This window comes from Echiichthys vipera (assembly GCF_963691815.1).
Source record: "Echiichthys vipera genome assembly, chromosome: 21".
Taxonomy (NCBI): domain Eukaryota; kingdom Metazoa; phylum Chordata; class Actinopteri; order Perciformes; family Trachinidae; genus Echiichthys; species Echiichthys vipera.
Genome location: NC_139846.1, coordinates 22,389,744 through 22,405,107, shown reverse-complemented (window position 1 = coordinate 22,405,107; position 15,364 = coordinate 22,389,744). Strand labels below are relative to the sequence as shown.

The window sequence follows — 15,364 nt, the reverse complement described above, 5'->3', positions numbered from 1 at the left end:
TCATTTCAGCTCTGGCTGAGGGCTCGGTGAGGAACGTTGGTTTACAGAGGGATTGGTCCTGTGCTCCCATCATAACCGCCATTAATTAGCACATCAATGTGATTCTGGTTTAGCATTAAAGGCTCAGTAGGCAGCTTATTTTTAGCAGTATTAGGCAAGAACGTCCATAATAACCTTGGGGATGATGTAAATGAAGTGATGTGAGAGAAGATCACACCTCTGCGTCTCTCCTAGGCTCTGTTTTCAGCCTGCGAAGAATCTACCCCACGACGCGCTGATTTACTATGTAAACAGCCAGGTCGGAAGTTGCTAATACGTTAGCCTCCTGCTAACTGTAGCTTCCTCCCCAGCCGGTGCAGACAGATGTGCGTCCTCCACAGAGCTGGGTCTGTCTGACGTTCCTGTCTGTTATAGGGAAGGTTTTCAACGCCACCGTACTCTACGGGGGAATTGTTGGGTCTATGTAAATCATAAATCAGTCATAGAGTGTGGTCTTTACCTACTCTGTAAAGTGTCCTGAGATAACCTTTGTTATGATTTGGCACTATAAATAAAATTGAATTGAATTGAATTAAATAAAGCAAAGCATACTGATACAGGGGAACATCTGAGTAAAGTTAGTTATTCATTGCAGTCACCGCGGCCGTCTAATCAACTACTTATTCAGCACTGTTCAGTATTGTCTGAATATAAATACTATTTACTATCGCTCATGTGTCTTACCTGTGACTCGGACTTTATGGAGGATAACATAAAAAAAAGAAGCTTTGGCCAGTTGGCGATTGCTTCAGGCCGGGACTGTCGGGTGCGTGTATGAAGCATCTGAGAAGAAGAAGAAGAAGACGTTAAAAAGAAGAGAAGAAGAAGATGTTAAAAAGAAGAGAAGACATTAAAAAGAAGAGAAGAAGAGAAGACGTTAAAAAGAAGAAGAAGACGTTAAAAAGAAGAGAAGAAGACGTTAAAAAGAAGAAGAAGAAGACGTTAAAGTGTGTGTGTGGTTTTTTGTGTGTGTGTGTGTGTGTGTGTGATGACGGATCGCTCATGAATAGCGAGGCATCGTCTGCGTAACGGTGTAGAAACAAAGAGGATCGTTGACCCTTTGTTGTCCTTCCTCTCTTCTTCTGCCCTTCCTCTCACGTCCGACTTTACACCCTTTCAAAATAAGACTTCCTGACAAGACACAACAAAAGATGCCCGTGCTTCTCTGGTGGGAAGAGCTCGGGTCAGAGCTGAGGAGATGAGACCCTTGTAGACTCAACAATCACCCTGTTTTCTAGGGTTCCTGTCCACTGAGCCTTTAAGATTCCTACAAAGAAGAATGATGTAAACACTGTCTAACATTATTATTATTGAACAATGAGTTTGTTGATCCAAGGCTGTCGATAAGCGATCTCATAAGGAACTCCACGTGTGTCCTCCATCAGAGCTATGTCCCGTACAGAGACAGTAAGATGACCAGGATCCTGCAGGACTCCCTGGGAGGCAACTGTCGCACCACCATGGTCATCTGCTGCTCACCCTCCGCTTTCAACGACGCCGAGACCAGGTCCACACTGATGTTTGGACAAAGGTACACACACACATGCACACACACACACGCACACACGCACACACACACACACACGCACACACAGCCTGGTATCGCCTATAAAAAGGATTCCACACACTGTGAAATAACAAATGCTATTTAAAATGCATGTCAGACAGTACACTTCCAGAGTTGAGGAGGGAAATTTTGGTAAAATCAAACTGTAGCTCTTTCCCAAAAATGATCAGACACACAGACAAAAACACAAAACCTCGCCCACCCCTGCAGAGGTTTCCATAGTTGGCCTGCTCACGTGGGAAGCCGGTGAGGGGTCATGTTCTTGTTGCTGCACTAGTAGCCACCTTACCATTAATGTGCAGCTGCGAGCTAGAGCTATCTCTCAACCAACCGGTGTCAGTGGAGCAATAAAGCTCGTAGTGTGAATGTAGCCAAAATCATGTCACTCTCTATCCAGGTTTTAGACACAAAAGGTGATGAAACAGTAACTCCTAACCCTTTAAATGCAAGTGTTGGTGTAGTGAAGAATGGGATAGGGCTGTTTTTCCCGGCTGTGATGCAGTTACATTTGCATGTCTGCTTGCTTACTGTCTTATAGTTTTTAATTACCAATAGTCAGTGGATCTGGGAGCCGATGCTACGCTTGCATTTGGAGAAAGTAAGGTGGATCAGACACTCACGTCAAACATTCAAATTTCTGTATTCTTGTGATGGAAAACATATGAATACAGTTGTTTAAAAAACTAAACAGTTATTTTAACACCCTGCTTGACAAGCTTGCCAGCAGCTCCACTGTAATGAGAGAAAACACATAGTTGTCGGCACTAATACTGCTTTTAAATAAAAAGTGAATTCCATCAGACAGAGCCACAGATCTGTAGCATCTGTAGATCTGTGACATGAAAGCACCATCAGTGAAACCAGTCGGTGAGTGTCTGAGCTGGTGATGTTACCGTCCCGTCTCACCAGGGCGAAGACCATCAAAAACACAGTCACTCTGAATGTGGAGCTGACTGCAGAGCAGTGGAAGAAGAAGTGGGAGAAAGAGAAGGAGAAGAACAAGACGCTGAAGAACACCGTCACCTGGCTGGAGAACGAGCTCAACCGCTGGAGGAGTGGTGAGAACTGCACTGCACACTGTACGACACCCAACAAGGGCAAACATACCTATCTGGAAATGGGAGGGGAAAAAATCGGTTTTATGTGTTTGAACCATTGCACCAACAGTCTTCATCCTGATATAGACTCACTGAACCCAGACATGGATTTATTATTATTATTCTCTCGGTAAAAAGACCATGGGATGATTTTGCGCTGGAATCACACTTTAAGGGAACAGCAGAGGTGAGAGTGGACACATCCCAGACACCCACAGAGACCAGAGCTGATGGCCCTTTTCTTCTGCCCCCTGCAGGAGAGAGTGTGCCAGTGGAGGATCAGTTTGATAAAGAAAAGGCCAAAGCTGAGGTCCAGGCCCTGGATAGTGCGCTCAACAACGACAAGACAGCTCCCACGCCCGCCCTCAGCACCCTCCCCGGAGTCATACTCACAGACGCAGAGAAAGAGAAGTATGGGGCGGAAGTGACCAAGCTTTACAAAGAGCTGGATGACAAGGTGAGGAGGACAGTGTTGGGGGAAGTGTTTCTGCAGCCTCCAGAAAAGAAACGCTGGTGGTGCGCACGCCAATGCCTAAGTTGGAGCGGTGTACTGACACACGGGAGTGTAGCGTTCATTAACCAAGTGTTATTGAACTCGGGTGGTAACAGTTAATCACACTGATTTGTAAACAAAGCGACGTATCGCCATGACGTCATCAATGCGTGTGACGTGTTACGGCATGATGACGTATAGGCAGCAAGAAGCATTCGCAGAGGCCCAGGTAGTGTGAGTACAAACGGGCCTGGAGGGGGGGACAAGGACCCTAAAGCACGGGGCACGGGACGGAGGCACAGTGTGAGTGCGCCCTTAGAGACTGAACTGATTTACAGAATGTAGACCATAGTGAGACCAGCTGAAAAAGTGAGTGAGTTTTTTCTGAATCGGATAATACGTCAGTGTCGAGTGCAGCGATGCAAACATTAACATAACAGAGCTCCTGACATATTCGATGTGAGCGAACAAATCCAATTTGTGCCGTTAATGAATTCCTCAAAAGCATAATATAATAAAACAGAGTGTGAACATTAATATAATGTGGTAGTAATGCGTTATTATGCAGCCCGTGACATACAGCCATCCACTTTGGAAGAAGATGTGTCTGCGTTCCCTCACCCTCACTCCTCACCGCTAAGAGACAACTGCTTTGTGTCTGCGTAGCTGCCAGCAGCTCCTTTGATTGGCCGACCTTTGCTCGTAACACAAACTGATTACTTGGAGCCGGACAAGATGGATTCTTGTGTTATCGTGAAGACTTAAAACTATGGTCTACATTCTGTAAATAAGTTCAGTCTTTAAGGGCGCACTCACACTGTCCGTCTGTCCCGTGCCCCGTGCTTTAGGGTCCTTGTCCCCCCCTCCAGGCCCGTTTGTACTCACACTACCTGGGCCTCGGAGCGAATGCTTCTCGCTGCCTATACGTCATCACGCCGTAACACGTCACACGCATTGATGACATCATCGCGATGCGTCGCTTTGTTTACAAATCTTTCCGTAGACCTCCTTCACTCTCTGCCTGTTTCCACAGCTGATGGTTGTGCACCTGAATCTAAGTGTAGGCAGATATTTTATCTGTGCTTCGCATAAATGCATTCCTATTTATAGTGAAATTTTATATCTGTTTGAACTCTTTGTGGTGAGAATCATGAATATTACACTGTAACCTGTGTTGAAAATACAGAAAATTAAGATTTCCCTTCGTCCTGGGAGGTCCAGGCAAAATGTCACAAAGTCTGTTCCAAAATCATCTCACTTTTATGTTTCATGTATTAATAATGCAATAAATGTATCACTATATAGAAAATATAAATGACTTAAGCCTGTGAATGTTCTCATTCGTCCAGGTCGTCGTTCTCCTCAAAGCAATTTCAGTCAAAAGCAACTGGACTGGTTATTTGTCAGGAAGACGTTTCACCTCTCATCCAAGAGGCATCATCAGTTCATGTACGCATCTGACCAGGCTTGGACTGGACCAGGACCAGGACCAGGACCAGGACCAGGACCAGGACCAGGACCAGGACCAGGACCAGGACCAGGACCAGGAACAGGACCAGGAACAGGCTGGGACTGGTCGGAACAAAACGTCCCAGCCTGGTTAATCTTCGACAAATAACCAAGTCCAGTTGCTCTTGACTGAAATTGCTTTTGGGGATATAACTGACTTAATGTAGAGTTGTAATATCAAACAGATAGATACTGAAACGCTGCTAATAATACTAGCATGAACTGACTTTGGTCCTTGTTACATGTAGTACTTCTGTCGGTCAGCAGATGGCGTGATTGGCTGCTGTTCAGTATCGCCTCTGTTTGCATTTAGGGAGTAAATGACTGATGTCTTAAATTTGACTCACCCTCCTCCAGGACGACGAGATCAACCAGCAGTCTCAGTTGGTGGAGTCGCTGAACCAACAGATGCTGGACCAGGAGGAGGTGACACAACCCCCCCCCCCCCCCCCCTTCCTCTCCCCTCCTCTTGTTTCTCCTCCTAACTGCGTCTCAGCCCTGCAGCCATTCCTGTTAGCACAGACCCCGTCTGACAGCTGATAGCAGACCATTAGTGGCCCCCGTAGGAGAGGTCAGACTGTAACTCACCCCGCAGAAAGTAACAGTGGAGCCTCCCAGACTGAACACATGAGGTTTTTCTTAGCTGCACAGAAATGCATTTTGTCGATCCTAGAAAAAATGAACTGTCCTCCCTTTTCACCCCATTCCCTCCCTAGACTGTGCATCACTGTCTTATCTTCACTCCCTATCCTCACCCGTAGCTCTTAGCCTCCTCCCGCCGCGATCACGACACCCTGCAGACAGAACTCAACCGGCTGCTGGCGGAGAACGAAGCCTCCAAGGAGGAGGTGAAGGAGGTGCTGCAGGCCCTGGAGGAGCTGGCTCTCAACTACGACCAGAAGACTCAGGAAGTTGAGACCAAAGCGCAAGAGTTTGAGGCTCTCAGCGAGGAGCTCAACGAGAAATCGGTACTTCTTGAGTCCGCTGAAAGATCTAACGCTGATTATTACACGTGATCGGGTATTTACTCATGTCGTCATCCACCACCAGAGCTCCTTGGCCTCAATTGACTCTGAACTCCAGAAGCTGAAGGAGATGACCAACCACCAGAAGAAGAGGGTCACCGAGATGATGTCGTCGCTGCTCAAAGACCTGGCTGAGATCGGCATCGCGGTGGGAAGCAACGACATTAAGGTTAGCAGTCGTGGTGGTGACGCACTGTTTCAACTGTTTTTGCACTGTTTTACTATAGATATTATTATAGTTACTGTTATTCTTTGGTTGCTTGCATCTCTGGTGTCTGTCCTTGTCTTTCTCTGTCCTTCTGTCCGTCTTTTCTCTCTTTCTCTCTCCTTCTCTTCCTCTCTCCGGTGCAGACAGATGTCCGTCCTCCTCAAAGCTGGGTCTGTCTGACGTTCCTGTCTGTTATAGTGAAGGTTTTCGTTGCCACCGTACTCTACGGGGGAATTGTTGGGTCTATGTAAATCATAAATAAGTCATAGAGTGTAGTTTTTACCTACTCTGTAAAGTGTCCTGAGATAACCTTGGTTATGATTTGGCACTGTGAAACCAATTGAATACGATTGAATTGAATTGAAATTCAGAAATATTCTCGAAACTATGAATGATTTGACATGTTGACAGAGCAACAACAACAGCAGGCTGTGTGAAAGAAAAACTATTTTAGTGACATAAGTAGCTGCCTGCATCACATGTGTGCTTTAGGCGACACCTTTCCACTTCATTGCCTTTGTCTGCATCAAGTTCCTCCAATGTAAAACCTTGTGCCCTTTGGTCTGCTCATTTTAAATCAGTACCCAGGCAATACTTGCTCAAATTAGGGATGGATTTGTGCAGCAAGCACTTATTTCTATATCTGATTTCTTATATCACAAGTTCATTATCTCAGCTATGGGTAGGCCTGGAGAGGATCATGCATTTGGTCATGTGCATGTGTGTCTCTGTCTGCAGCTAATCTCTCATGTTTGCGGTGATTCACATTTTTTAAAGAGCTGTTTTATTGGCTGCTTCATAGCATCGATGGCTGCTGACTCCCCGCTCCTCTTCACACGCCAGGAAGGGCTGCAACAACCAATCACGTAGAAAAAGGCAGTTTAAAAAAAACAAAACAAGCCTTACGGCGTCTTGTGCGGGCCAAATTTTGGACTTTGTCGTGAGTCAAAAATCTATAGAAAAGTTTGGTGATGTTTACAACCGGAGCATCTGCAGTTTGATTCTATATACGATATGTTATGACCCACTAAAGTTAGGCTGTATATTAGAGGTATAAATCCCTGTTTTTGTTATCTGGGCGCACTCACACTGTCCGTCCGTACCGTGCCCTGTGCTTTAGGGTACTTGTCCCCCCCTCTCCCAGAGAATAGTCAACCTAGCCTCAAAAATCACAGGGATGAGACGGTAACCATTAAGTTGTACGTACGAGGAAGTGCTGAGGAAAAAAGCTCTCAAAGTAGCAAACGCTCCCTCTCATCCACTCAATAGGGAGTTTGAACTTCTCCCCTCTGGTAGACGATACAAGGTACCAAGGGCTAATCGTAATATTTTTAAAAATTCCACAGTCCACAAGTCTCCGTAAGACACATCCTCACCAAACAGTGCTGTTTCTAAATAAGGGCGCACTCATGTGTCCCTCCGTACCGTGCCCCATGCTTTAGGGTACTTGTCCCCCCCTCCCTCTCACCCCAGGCCTAGGCCCGTTTATACGTCATCACGCCGTAACACGTCACACGCATTGATGACGTCATCGCGATGCGTCACTTTGTTTACAAATCTTTCCGTAGACCTCTGAGTTTTTGTGCGTCTTGTCGACTGTTTTTGAATCTTTTCATCGACCAAATCTGCAGTAAACACTCCGCATCACACCAACGTGAACCTTTCACCGCCATTGTTTTAAATGTCCTGCTTGTTGCAGACTGTCGACAATAAATGAAACCAAACCAAACCGAACCAGACAACATAACAAAGACAGAACATGGCGCACACCTTCCTAATGACTGTTTTCTGACCTCTCAGCAACAAGAGAGCAGTGGTCTCATCGATGAAGAGTTCACGATGGCCCGTCTCTTCATCAGCAAGATGAAGTCGGAGGTGAAGACGCTGGTGAAGCGCAGCAAACTGCTGGAGAGCTCCCAGGCCGAGAGCACCCAGAAGATGGACGCCACGGAAACGGAGCTGATTGACTGTCAGCTCCGCGTCTCCCAGGTAACCGCACCGCTGTACTTACCCCGGCTGCCTCTGCCATCATGGATACAGTCCCCATAGCGACACTGGTGGTGGTCCATTTAAATGGCAGATCGTGTTGTTAGCAATCAGACAACGGCTTCACAAGTTGATGGGCTTTAGCATAATTCTGCACGTCTTTGTTGGGTGTTTTAAAAAGAGCTGCTGTGGAGTTTGTGAGGGTTTATAATGGTTTTCATCTTCCTGTTGGCGTCCAGCATGAAGCTAAGATCAAGTCCCTGACCGACAATCTCCAGAACTCGGAGCAGAAGAAAAGACAGCTGGAGGAAACCGTGGACTCCCTCAATGAGGAAATCGTCAGGATCAAAGCCCAAGGTGAGCATAACTAAAGACTCTCTAAAGCAGGTTTGTCAAACTCAGGCCCGTGATTGATAGTGATACCTTATCAGTTTGTCTCCTTCCAGAGAAAGTCAACACCATGGAGAAGGAAAATGAGATCCAGTCTGCCAATGAAGTCAAGGTACTGTATCACCGAGCCGTCCCTCACAGCTGTGGTCTGTGACTGGAAATGCTGCCTGTAGCTGTTTGTGCCTGTGTGTCTTCAGGAAGCTGTGGAGATGCAGATCCAGTCGCACAGGGAGACCCATCAGAAGCAGATCAGCAGCCTGAGAGACGAGCTGGACACCAAGGACAAACTCATGACAGAGCTGCAGGAGTAAGACACACCATCACCAAACAGTGCCGTCTCTAAATAAGGGCGCACTCACACTGTCCCTCCGTACCGTGCCCCGTGCTTTAGGGTACTTGTCCCCCCTCCAGGCCCGTTTGTACTCACTCTACCTGGGCCTCGGAGAATGCTTCTTGCTGCCTATACGTCATCACGCTGTAACACGTCACGCGCATTGATTGACGTCATAGCGATGCGTGGCTTTGTTTCCAGATCTTTCCGTAGACCTCAGAGTTTTTGTGCGTCTTGTCGACTGTTTTTGAATCTTTTCATCGACCAAATCTGCAGTAAACACTCCACCTCCGCATCACACCAACGTGAACGTGAACCTTTTTATATGTCCGCGCATGGTCCTTCTTCTTTTTTCTATGTCCCAACAGGCGCACATAAAATGACGTCAGAACCGACGTAGGCCTCATGCTCGTACACGTGCGCACGCTCGTGCTTGTACATATGCAAACGTGCTTTACAAAAGCCCACCTCTCCCAAACGGGTAGTGGACGGCATGCGTGCCGTGCCTAGACGCGGTATGGTTGCACTCACACTGGTCAAACGAACTAGACTTTAGCCGTGAAACGTGCTTGGGCACGGTACAGATGGACAGTGTAGGTGCGACATAAAAGAGTTCTGTACTGATACTGATACTGATACTGTGACGGGTGTGTGTGTAGTCTGAACCAGAAGATCATGCTGGAGCAGGAGAGGCTGAGGGTGGAGCATGAGAAGCTAAAGGTTGCAGACCAGGAGAAGAGCCGCCAGCTGCAAGAGCTCACGTAATGCCTCTACGTATCGTTCACAGGCATTGATTATCATTATACTATGTGCGTTAGGTGACAGCCGTTCTCCATTGTGCAGGGTGTTACAGGACCGGAGGGAGCAGGCCAAACAGGACATGAAGGGACTGGAGGAGACTGTGGTTAGTAAATCTCTATTCAATTGGTTTAGACAAAAGAGAGTTTGATTGGATTTAAAAAATGCAATGGAGTTAAATGGAATTTCATTTTTGTTTTTCAACTTTTGACAAAGTGACGTTTAAGAATGTCATCAGCAGCACCTTGATCCGGACACAGTGTCCCGTTTACTCTGGATAACTGACATGATTCAGTACACTAACAACAGCGCTGTTGATGTAAACTGTTTTCCCACAATGCAATACACAAAGGTACAGTTGTAATGAATTGCGGATGGTGGTAAAACAGCTTCAGTAACCCATTTATGGGTCAAGACACTTAAAAACTGTCAGCTGGTTGAACAGGCCGTTTTGGATGGAGGCTCAACGAGCGTGTGTGTGTGTGAGAGAGAGAAAAAGATGGAGAGAGAGAGATCGGTCGATCGAGCAATACAATGAATAAGGAGAGTGAGCGCCGTAATCGAGACTGAAACTATAAATGCAGCTGTAGCGAGTATCTCACTCTCTCTGTCCGTTAAATGACTGTAAAAGGTAAGAAAACAGTCCAACATTCAACGCAGATGACAAAATCACAGATTCTTTAAAGGTAGAAAAGTAAATTGAAGCTTCATTGACGTTACAGAGCTGCCTTGGTTGCTGTCCGCCTGTCTGTTATGAAAGCTGTTGCTACTACTGCATTGCATTGTGGGATATTTAGGACATTAATATGGACTGTTGCACCAGAAAACGTATGCAATTCGTGTGCTTTTGGTGTAGGATTGGGACATGATGAAACCATGCTGTTTTAACGTATTTATATGGATTATATGTTTATATGCAGACACTGCAGGGATGTAATTTGGGTGAACTAGGCCTTTAATGTCTCCAGACATGTTTGTTTCTCTGAACTGGGTTTCCCTTGCCATCACGCAGGCCCGAGAGCTGCAGACACTCCACAACCTCAGGAGACTTTTTGTCCAAGACTTGTCCACTCGCATCAGAAAGGTAAAAGCCCTGGCAGCACGCACACATCCTCCTGCTCTCTTGCAGCTGCTCACGCTACATTATCACAGTAATCATCTGCTTTTTCTGATTTCATCTACTGTCTGGTGTAACATCACATGAGCCCCTGTCGCCCCGGCCACGACATTCACCTGGAACGAAACGAACGGAGCCCTACTTCGCTCACGCACCGGCTGCACTGCATTTCATTTGCGCCGTGATGAAATTTTAATGAATCCGGGGAACACAACAGAAAGAGTCTGCGATAAGTAGGCCATCTGATTCTTCAAAGGTAGCAGCTGTAAATTAGGGGCGCAGGCTCTCGGCGTGGCGCTCATCTCCAGCCCTCGGGCGCAGGCATAATGAGACACACAAAGGCAAAGCAGGAGGACAGCGAATGTGTCATGGTGTTGTACCCGACACGAATCTGCTGCCTATCAGCTCATTTAGCCACAAATGGGATGTTTTGGATTCAGGGGTTTCGCTTACACAATTCTTTTTACATACTAGGATGGAAGAACTGAATGCAACAAATAAGTGGTGCACAGACACATGGATAAATGAACGCAGATGTAAAACGTGGATTGAAATCCGTGTGCCGATAAAGCGGCGTGTTGTGCTTCATTAGAATGCTAAGATGAACTCCGATGACTCCGAAGGCAGCACTGCCCAGAAACAGAAGATCTGCTTCCTGGAGAACAACCTGGAGCAGCTCTCCAAAGCTCACAAGCAGGTGAAAAATACGTACAAACACACAACTACCACGGTGCTCCCTGCCTTAACTAATCATAGCAGTAGCTTATATCAGATTCTCTGTCTTCTCCCTCTCCTCTCACTCTCTGTGTTGTCTGTTCCCCCTCTGTAGCTGCTACGGGACAACGCTGACCTCCGCGGTGAGCTGCCCAAACTGGAGAAGCGCCTGCGGGCCACAGCCGAGCGGGTCAAAGCTCTAGAGGCGGCTCTGAGGGAGGCCAAAGAGAACGCCGCCCACGACCGAAAGCGTTACCAGCAGGAGATGGAGCGCATTAAGGACTCTGCCAAGCCCAAAAACATGGGCAGGAGAGCCTCGATAGGTGGGTGCACACACATATACAGAACTATATTTTGCATAGGAGTAAAAATCCTGAAAACGTCTAGACTAATAATGCGGTAAAGTGTCAGTCAATGTCCTGAAAAACTGCAAATAAATTCAGTCTATGAGGTTTTCCAACAGACCAAAGGACAAACATCACGTCCTAAGTTGAAGGAACAGTCGGACATTAAGGGGAAATGTGCTTATATTTGAATTCCTGCTGAGAGTTAGATGAGAACATCAGAGCCACTCTCATGCCTGTGTGGTGAGTCAGGAGGCAGTTAGCTTAGCATAAAGACCAGCAGGGAGGAGCAGCGACCACGGCTCCGTCTAAATGTCAAATAGACACCCACCGACACCTTTAAAGCTCACTTACCTCTATGTTTCCTTTTCAACTCAAACCACAATAAGAACTGCGTGTGTACTCTGAATAACATGTGATGTCTCAACCTGCTCTCTCTCTGTGTCCGACCCAGCCAAGCCCATCAGGCCAGGCCAGCTGCACCTCATCCAGAACAGCCAGGCTGGCATCAAGGGAGGAGGCAACAACAGGTGAGGGGAGAATACACGCCGTTCTCAGCGTCTGTGTTGTGTTCAGTGGCTGCTTGATAGTAACTAAAACAAATATACTTAGTTATTGATTAAAGACTGGCTAAAGAAGACGTTCTGAGACGTGAGACGTGTTTTTATTCTTATTTATTACGCAGCTTTGAGCTGGTCATTATTGCAAATTAATCCCTCTCAGGGTGATGCTGGAGGGGGTTTCATTTGCAATATTGACCCACTCGCTCTGCATTATCATTCATTCATCTTCAACCGCTTATCCCGGGGTCGGGGTCGCGGGGGGGCTGGAGCCGATCCCAGCTGACATCGGGCGTAAGGCGGGGTACACCCTGGACAGGACGCCAGTCTATCACAGGACACATAGAGACGAACAGAGACAGACAACCATTCACACCTACGGGTGATTTAGAGTCATCAATGAACCGAACACCTGCACGTCTTTAGACTGTGGGAGGAAACCGGAGAACCCGGAGAAAACCCACGCAGACACGGGGACAACATGCAAACTCCACATTAGCCCTTATACATTCCACATCCACGTAAAACATCCAAAGAGATAACGTGTAAATTCCTCTCATTTTCTCTTCTGCTTTCCCCTACAGCTCCTGAGGACGGAGCATCGTCACCTAGACGACTAAACTCCAGACCCCTTTTCCCTGGAACCACAGCGCCAACCCATCCGACATCAAAGTGTGTACATACTGTATATAAGCACCGCACAGCCTGTCGGGCCTCTGCCTCTTTGGACCTGATACTAGCCTGTATAATCACCAGACGCTCTTCTGGCTGTACATCAGTATGTGTCCCCAACAGTGTGTTTGTCTTCCTACTATTGTTCAGAATATAAAGTTAAAGCTTCCAAAGACAAATGTCCCATCACACTGGGCGTATTAACGATGACTTAGTATGTAGAAGTCACTGAAACGATGTGGAAGTGCCTGTGCAGTTGGTCCAGGTTGTAACAGCTCCGTATACGTACAGTGCCAAGAAAAGTGGGTGAATCCCTGCAGCGTAGTTCGATCATAATGTTTCATCTGATCCTTCTCAAACAATCCCAATGATTGACAGGTCTGAAATACTATAACATAAAAATGATTGCATTGGGGTTTTTTGGGTGGATTTATTGAATTATTCGTGTGAAAATTCAAAAATGGAGAAAGCACTGGAAAAGGAAAGTGAACCATTGGTTCAATGAAACATTATTTGACAGCGGGGCCCTCGACCAGATGTTTCCTGCATATGTTAAACACAGCTCCTCATTGGACAGGAGGGATTTCAGACCTTCCTCCCCGAACAAAACGCTTGAATCATAGAGATATTTCAGGATTGTCTTTCATGAGTGGCTGTCTTCAGGTCACGTGAGGACAGGATTGACCTTAACCATTGTGAATTATTACTTTTCCAATGACATATTGAATTCAATTTTATTTATAGTGTCGAATCATAACAAAAGTTATCTCAGGACACTTTACAGAGCAGGTAAAGACCACACTCTATGACTTATTCATGATTTACAGAGACCCAACAATTCCCCCGTAGAGTACGGTGGCAACGAAAACCTTCACTATAACAGACAGGAACGTCAGACAGACCCAGCTCTGTGGAGGACGCACATCTGTCGTTTTGGAGTTCTTCATGTTTCACTGTTGTAATTCCCTTTATTTTGGTCTCCCTCTGACAATGGTGGCACGGCTTCAGGTGGTCCAAAATGCAGCGGCAAAAAGCATCAGCGCATCATACCTGTCCAGGAATCCAGGATATAATTTAAAATATTGCTGATGGTCTTTAAAGGTCTTCGCGCCTTGGCCCCCAGCTACACACTGTAGGTGGTATCATGCATCCCCACATAGCCCCCAGGTCCCTGAGCCAAGGTCTCCTTTGGGTCCCACGGTCCCGGCTTAAGCGGAAAGGCGACAGAGCGTTTTCTGTTGGTGGCCACGTGACGTCAGAAATACAGTATTCAAAACTAGGCTCCAAACACCTGTTTACACCGGCTTTCTCTGTGTGTTTACTGTCTGTCATGTCTGTGATTAAGTGTTTGTCTCATGACGGCGTCTTAGCTTAAAACACTCATTTATAAGTGTATTTATTTATTTTATTATCTGTCACCTAATATGCTATGTACAGCACTTTGGTCAGTGTGAGCTGTGTTTAAATGTGCTCCAGAAATAAACTTTACTTACTTACTTACTTACTTACTTACACTGTGGTTAGGGGCACTTTCATGTTACATCTCCCAACTTCAGTTTAGCAGCAGATGCCATTGTGGCGATCCCTTCCCCATGCTTCACTGTACCGATGATGTAATGTTTTAAGTTGGTTATTGCCGTAGACAACGTGTAAGGGGTTTCTGAAGCTTATTATTATATTCTGTTGTAAGTTTTCACAGAACATTATCCCAGCGATGTAGGTTTGAGATGCAATGTCACCAACTTGTTTGAAGAGAGAGCCGTGCTTTCCTTTAGAGGTGCCCTTCCATTAAAACATATTTATTAGACATTATCGCCCTATAGTTTTCATTTTGGGACCTATTTGATTTACTACTTATATTAATAATTTGTGTAGAAATGTCACAAATACAAAATTTCATTTTTATGCAGATGACACCATTACTTATAGCTCTGCCTCATCTTTAGAAAGGGCAGTTAAGGACCTTTAATCTGCCTTTAATGCAGTTCAGAAAACTCTTTGTGGATTGAGTTTTGTATTAAATGTTGATCAAACTGCTTCTCAAGACTTAAGACAGTTGTTTGTCAGACAAATGTAAAGAACTTACAGATTGTTACTCTCAATAATGAGGTGATTGAGAAGTCTGAACCTTTAAATATCTGGGCTTTTTCCTTTGTCTCTTAAATACCATATTGAGTGCCTTACTAAGTTGGGTTTTTTGTATCAAAATAAATGTTGTTTTTCTTTTAGTGCTAGAAGAAAAATCATCCAGGCCATTTTTCTTTTATCTGTTATTGACTACGCTGATATTTTGCACATGCACGCAAATACGTCATCTTTAAAAAAGGCTGGATTCTGTGACCACGCTACTTTACCATTCCTCTCTGCTTCTGGTTTGCGAACACACCGCTGTGCTCTGTATGAGACGGTTGGACTATCTTCATTACACCTTTTTAAACCTTCCCTTCGCCCCCTTGCTTCATCTGAAGTCCTCTGAAAGCACACGTGGGTGAGGGAAGGGTCGCATTTGCTTTT

At 45.9% G+C, this 15,364-nt stretch overlaps 1 protein-coding gene across 2 annotated transcripts in view; it reads left to right on the top strand.

The window, feature by feature from the left end:
- Positions 1-14,697, top strand: part of LOC310963438 (kinesin-1 heavy chain-like) — a 24,026-nt gene extending 9,329 nt beyond the window's left edge. Inside the window, exons 9-26 of one of the 2 annotated variants that reach the window (XM_083936282.1) lie at positions 1-26; positions 1,425-1,570; positions 2,516-2,664; positions 2,961-3,160; positions 5,063-5,131; positions 5,467-5,673; positions 5,756-5,899; positions 7,739-7,927; positions 8,164-8,281; positions 8,371-8,426; positions 8,512-8,621; positions 9,305-9,406; positions 9,489-9,549; positions 10,456-10,527; positions 11,153-11,257; positions 11,390-11,597; positions 12,073-12,148; positions 12,763-14,697. The exon at positions 1-26 is cut by the window's left edge and continues 79 nt beyond it. In XM_083936282.1, the coding sequence (XP_083792408.1) occupies positions 1-26; positions 1,425-1,570; positions 2,516-2,664; positions 2,961-3,160; positions 5,063-5,131; positions 5,467-5,673; positions 5,756-5,899; positions 7,739-7,927; positions 8,164-8,281; positions 8,371-8,426; positions 8,512-8,621; positions 9,305-9,406; positions 9,489-9,549; positions 10,456-10,527; positions 11,153-11,257; positions 11,390-11,597; positions 12,073-12,148; positions 12,763-12,769 (2,045 nt within the window). In that variant the 3' untranslated portion in view covers positions 12,770-14,697. Of the gene's footprint in view, positions 27-1,424; positions 1,571-2,515; positions 2,665-2,960; positions 3,161-5,062; positions 5,132-5,466; positions 5,674-5,755; positions 5,900-7,738; positions 7,928-8,163; positions 8,282-8,355; positions 8,427-8,511; positions 8,622-9,304; positions 9,407-9,488; positions 9,550-10,455; positions 10,528-11,152; positions 11,258-11,389; positions 11,598-12,072; positions 12,149-12,762 lie in introns of both variants that reach the window. The other variant, XM_083936281.1, reaches the window with a different exon arrangement.
- Positions 14,698-15,364: the final 667 nt, after the last annotated feature.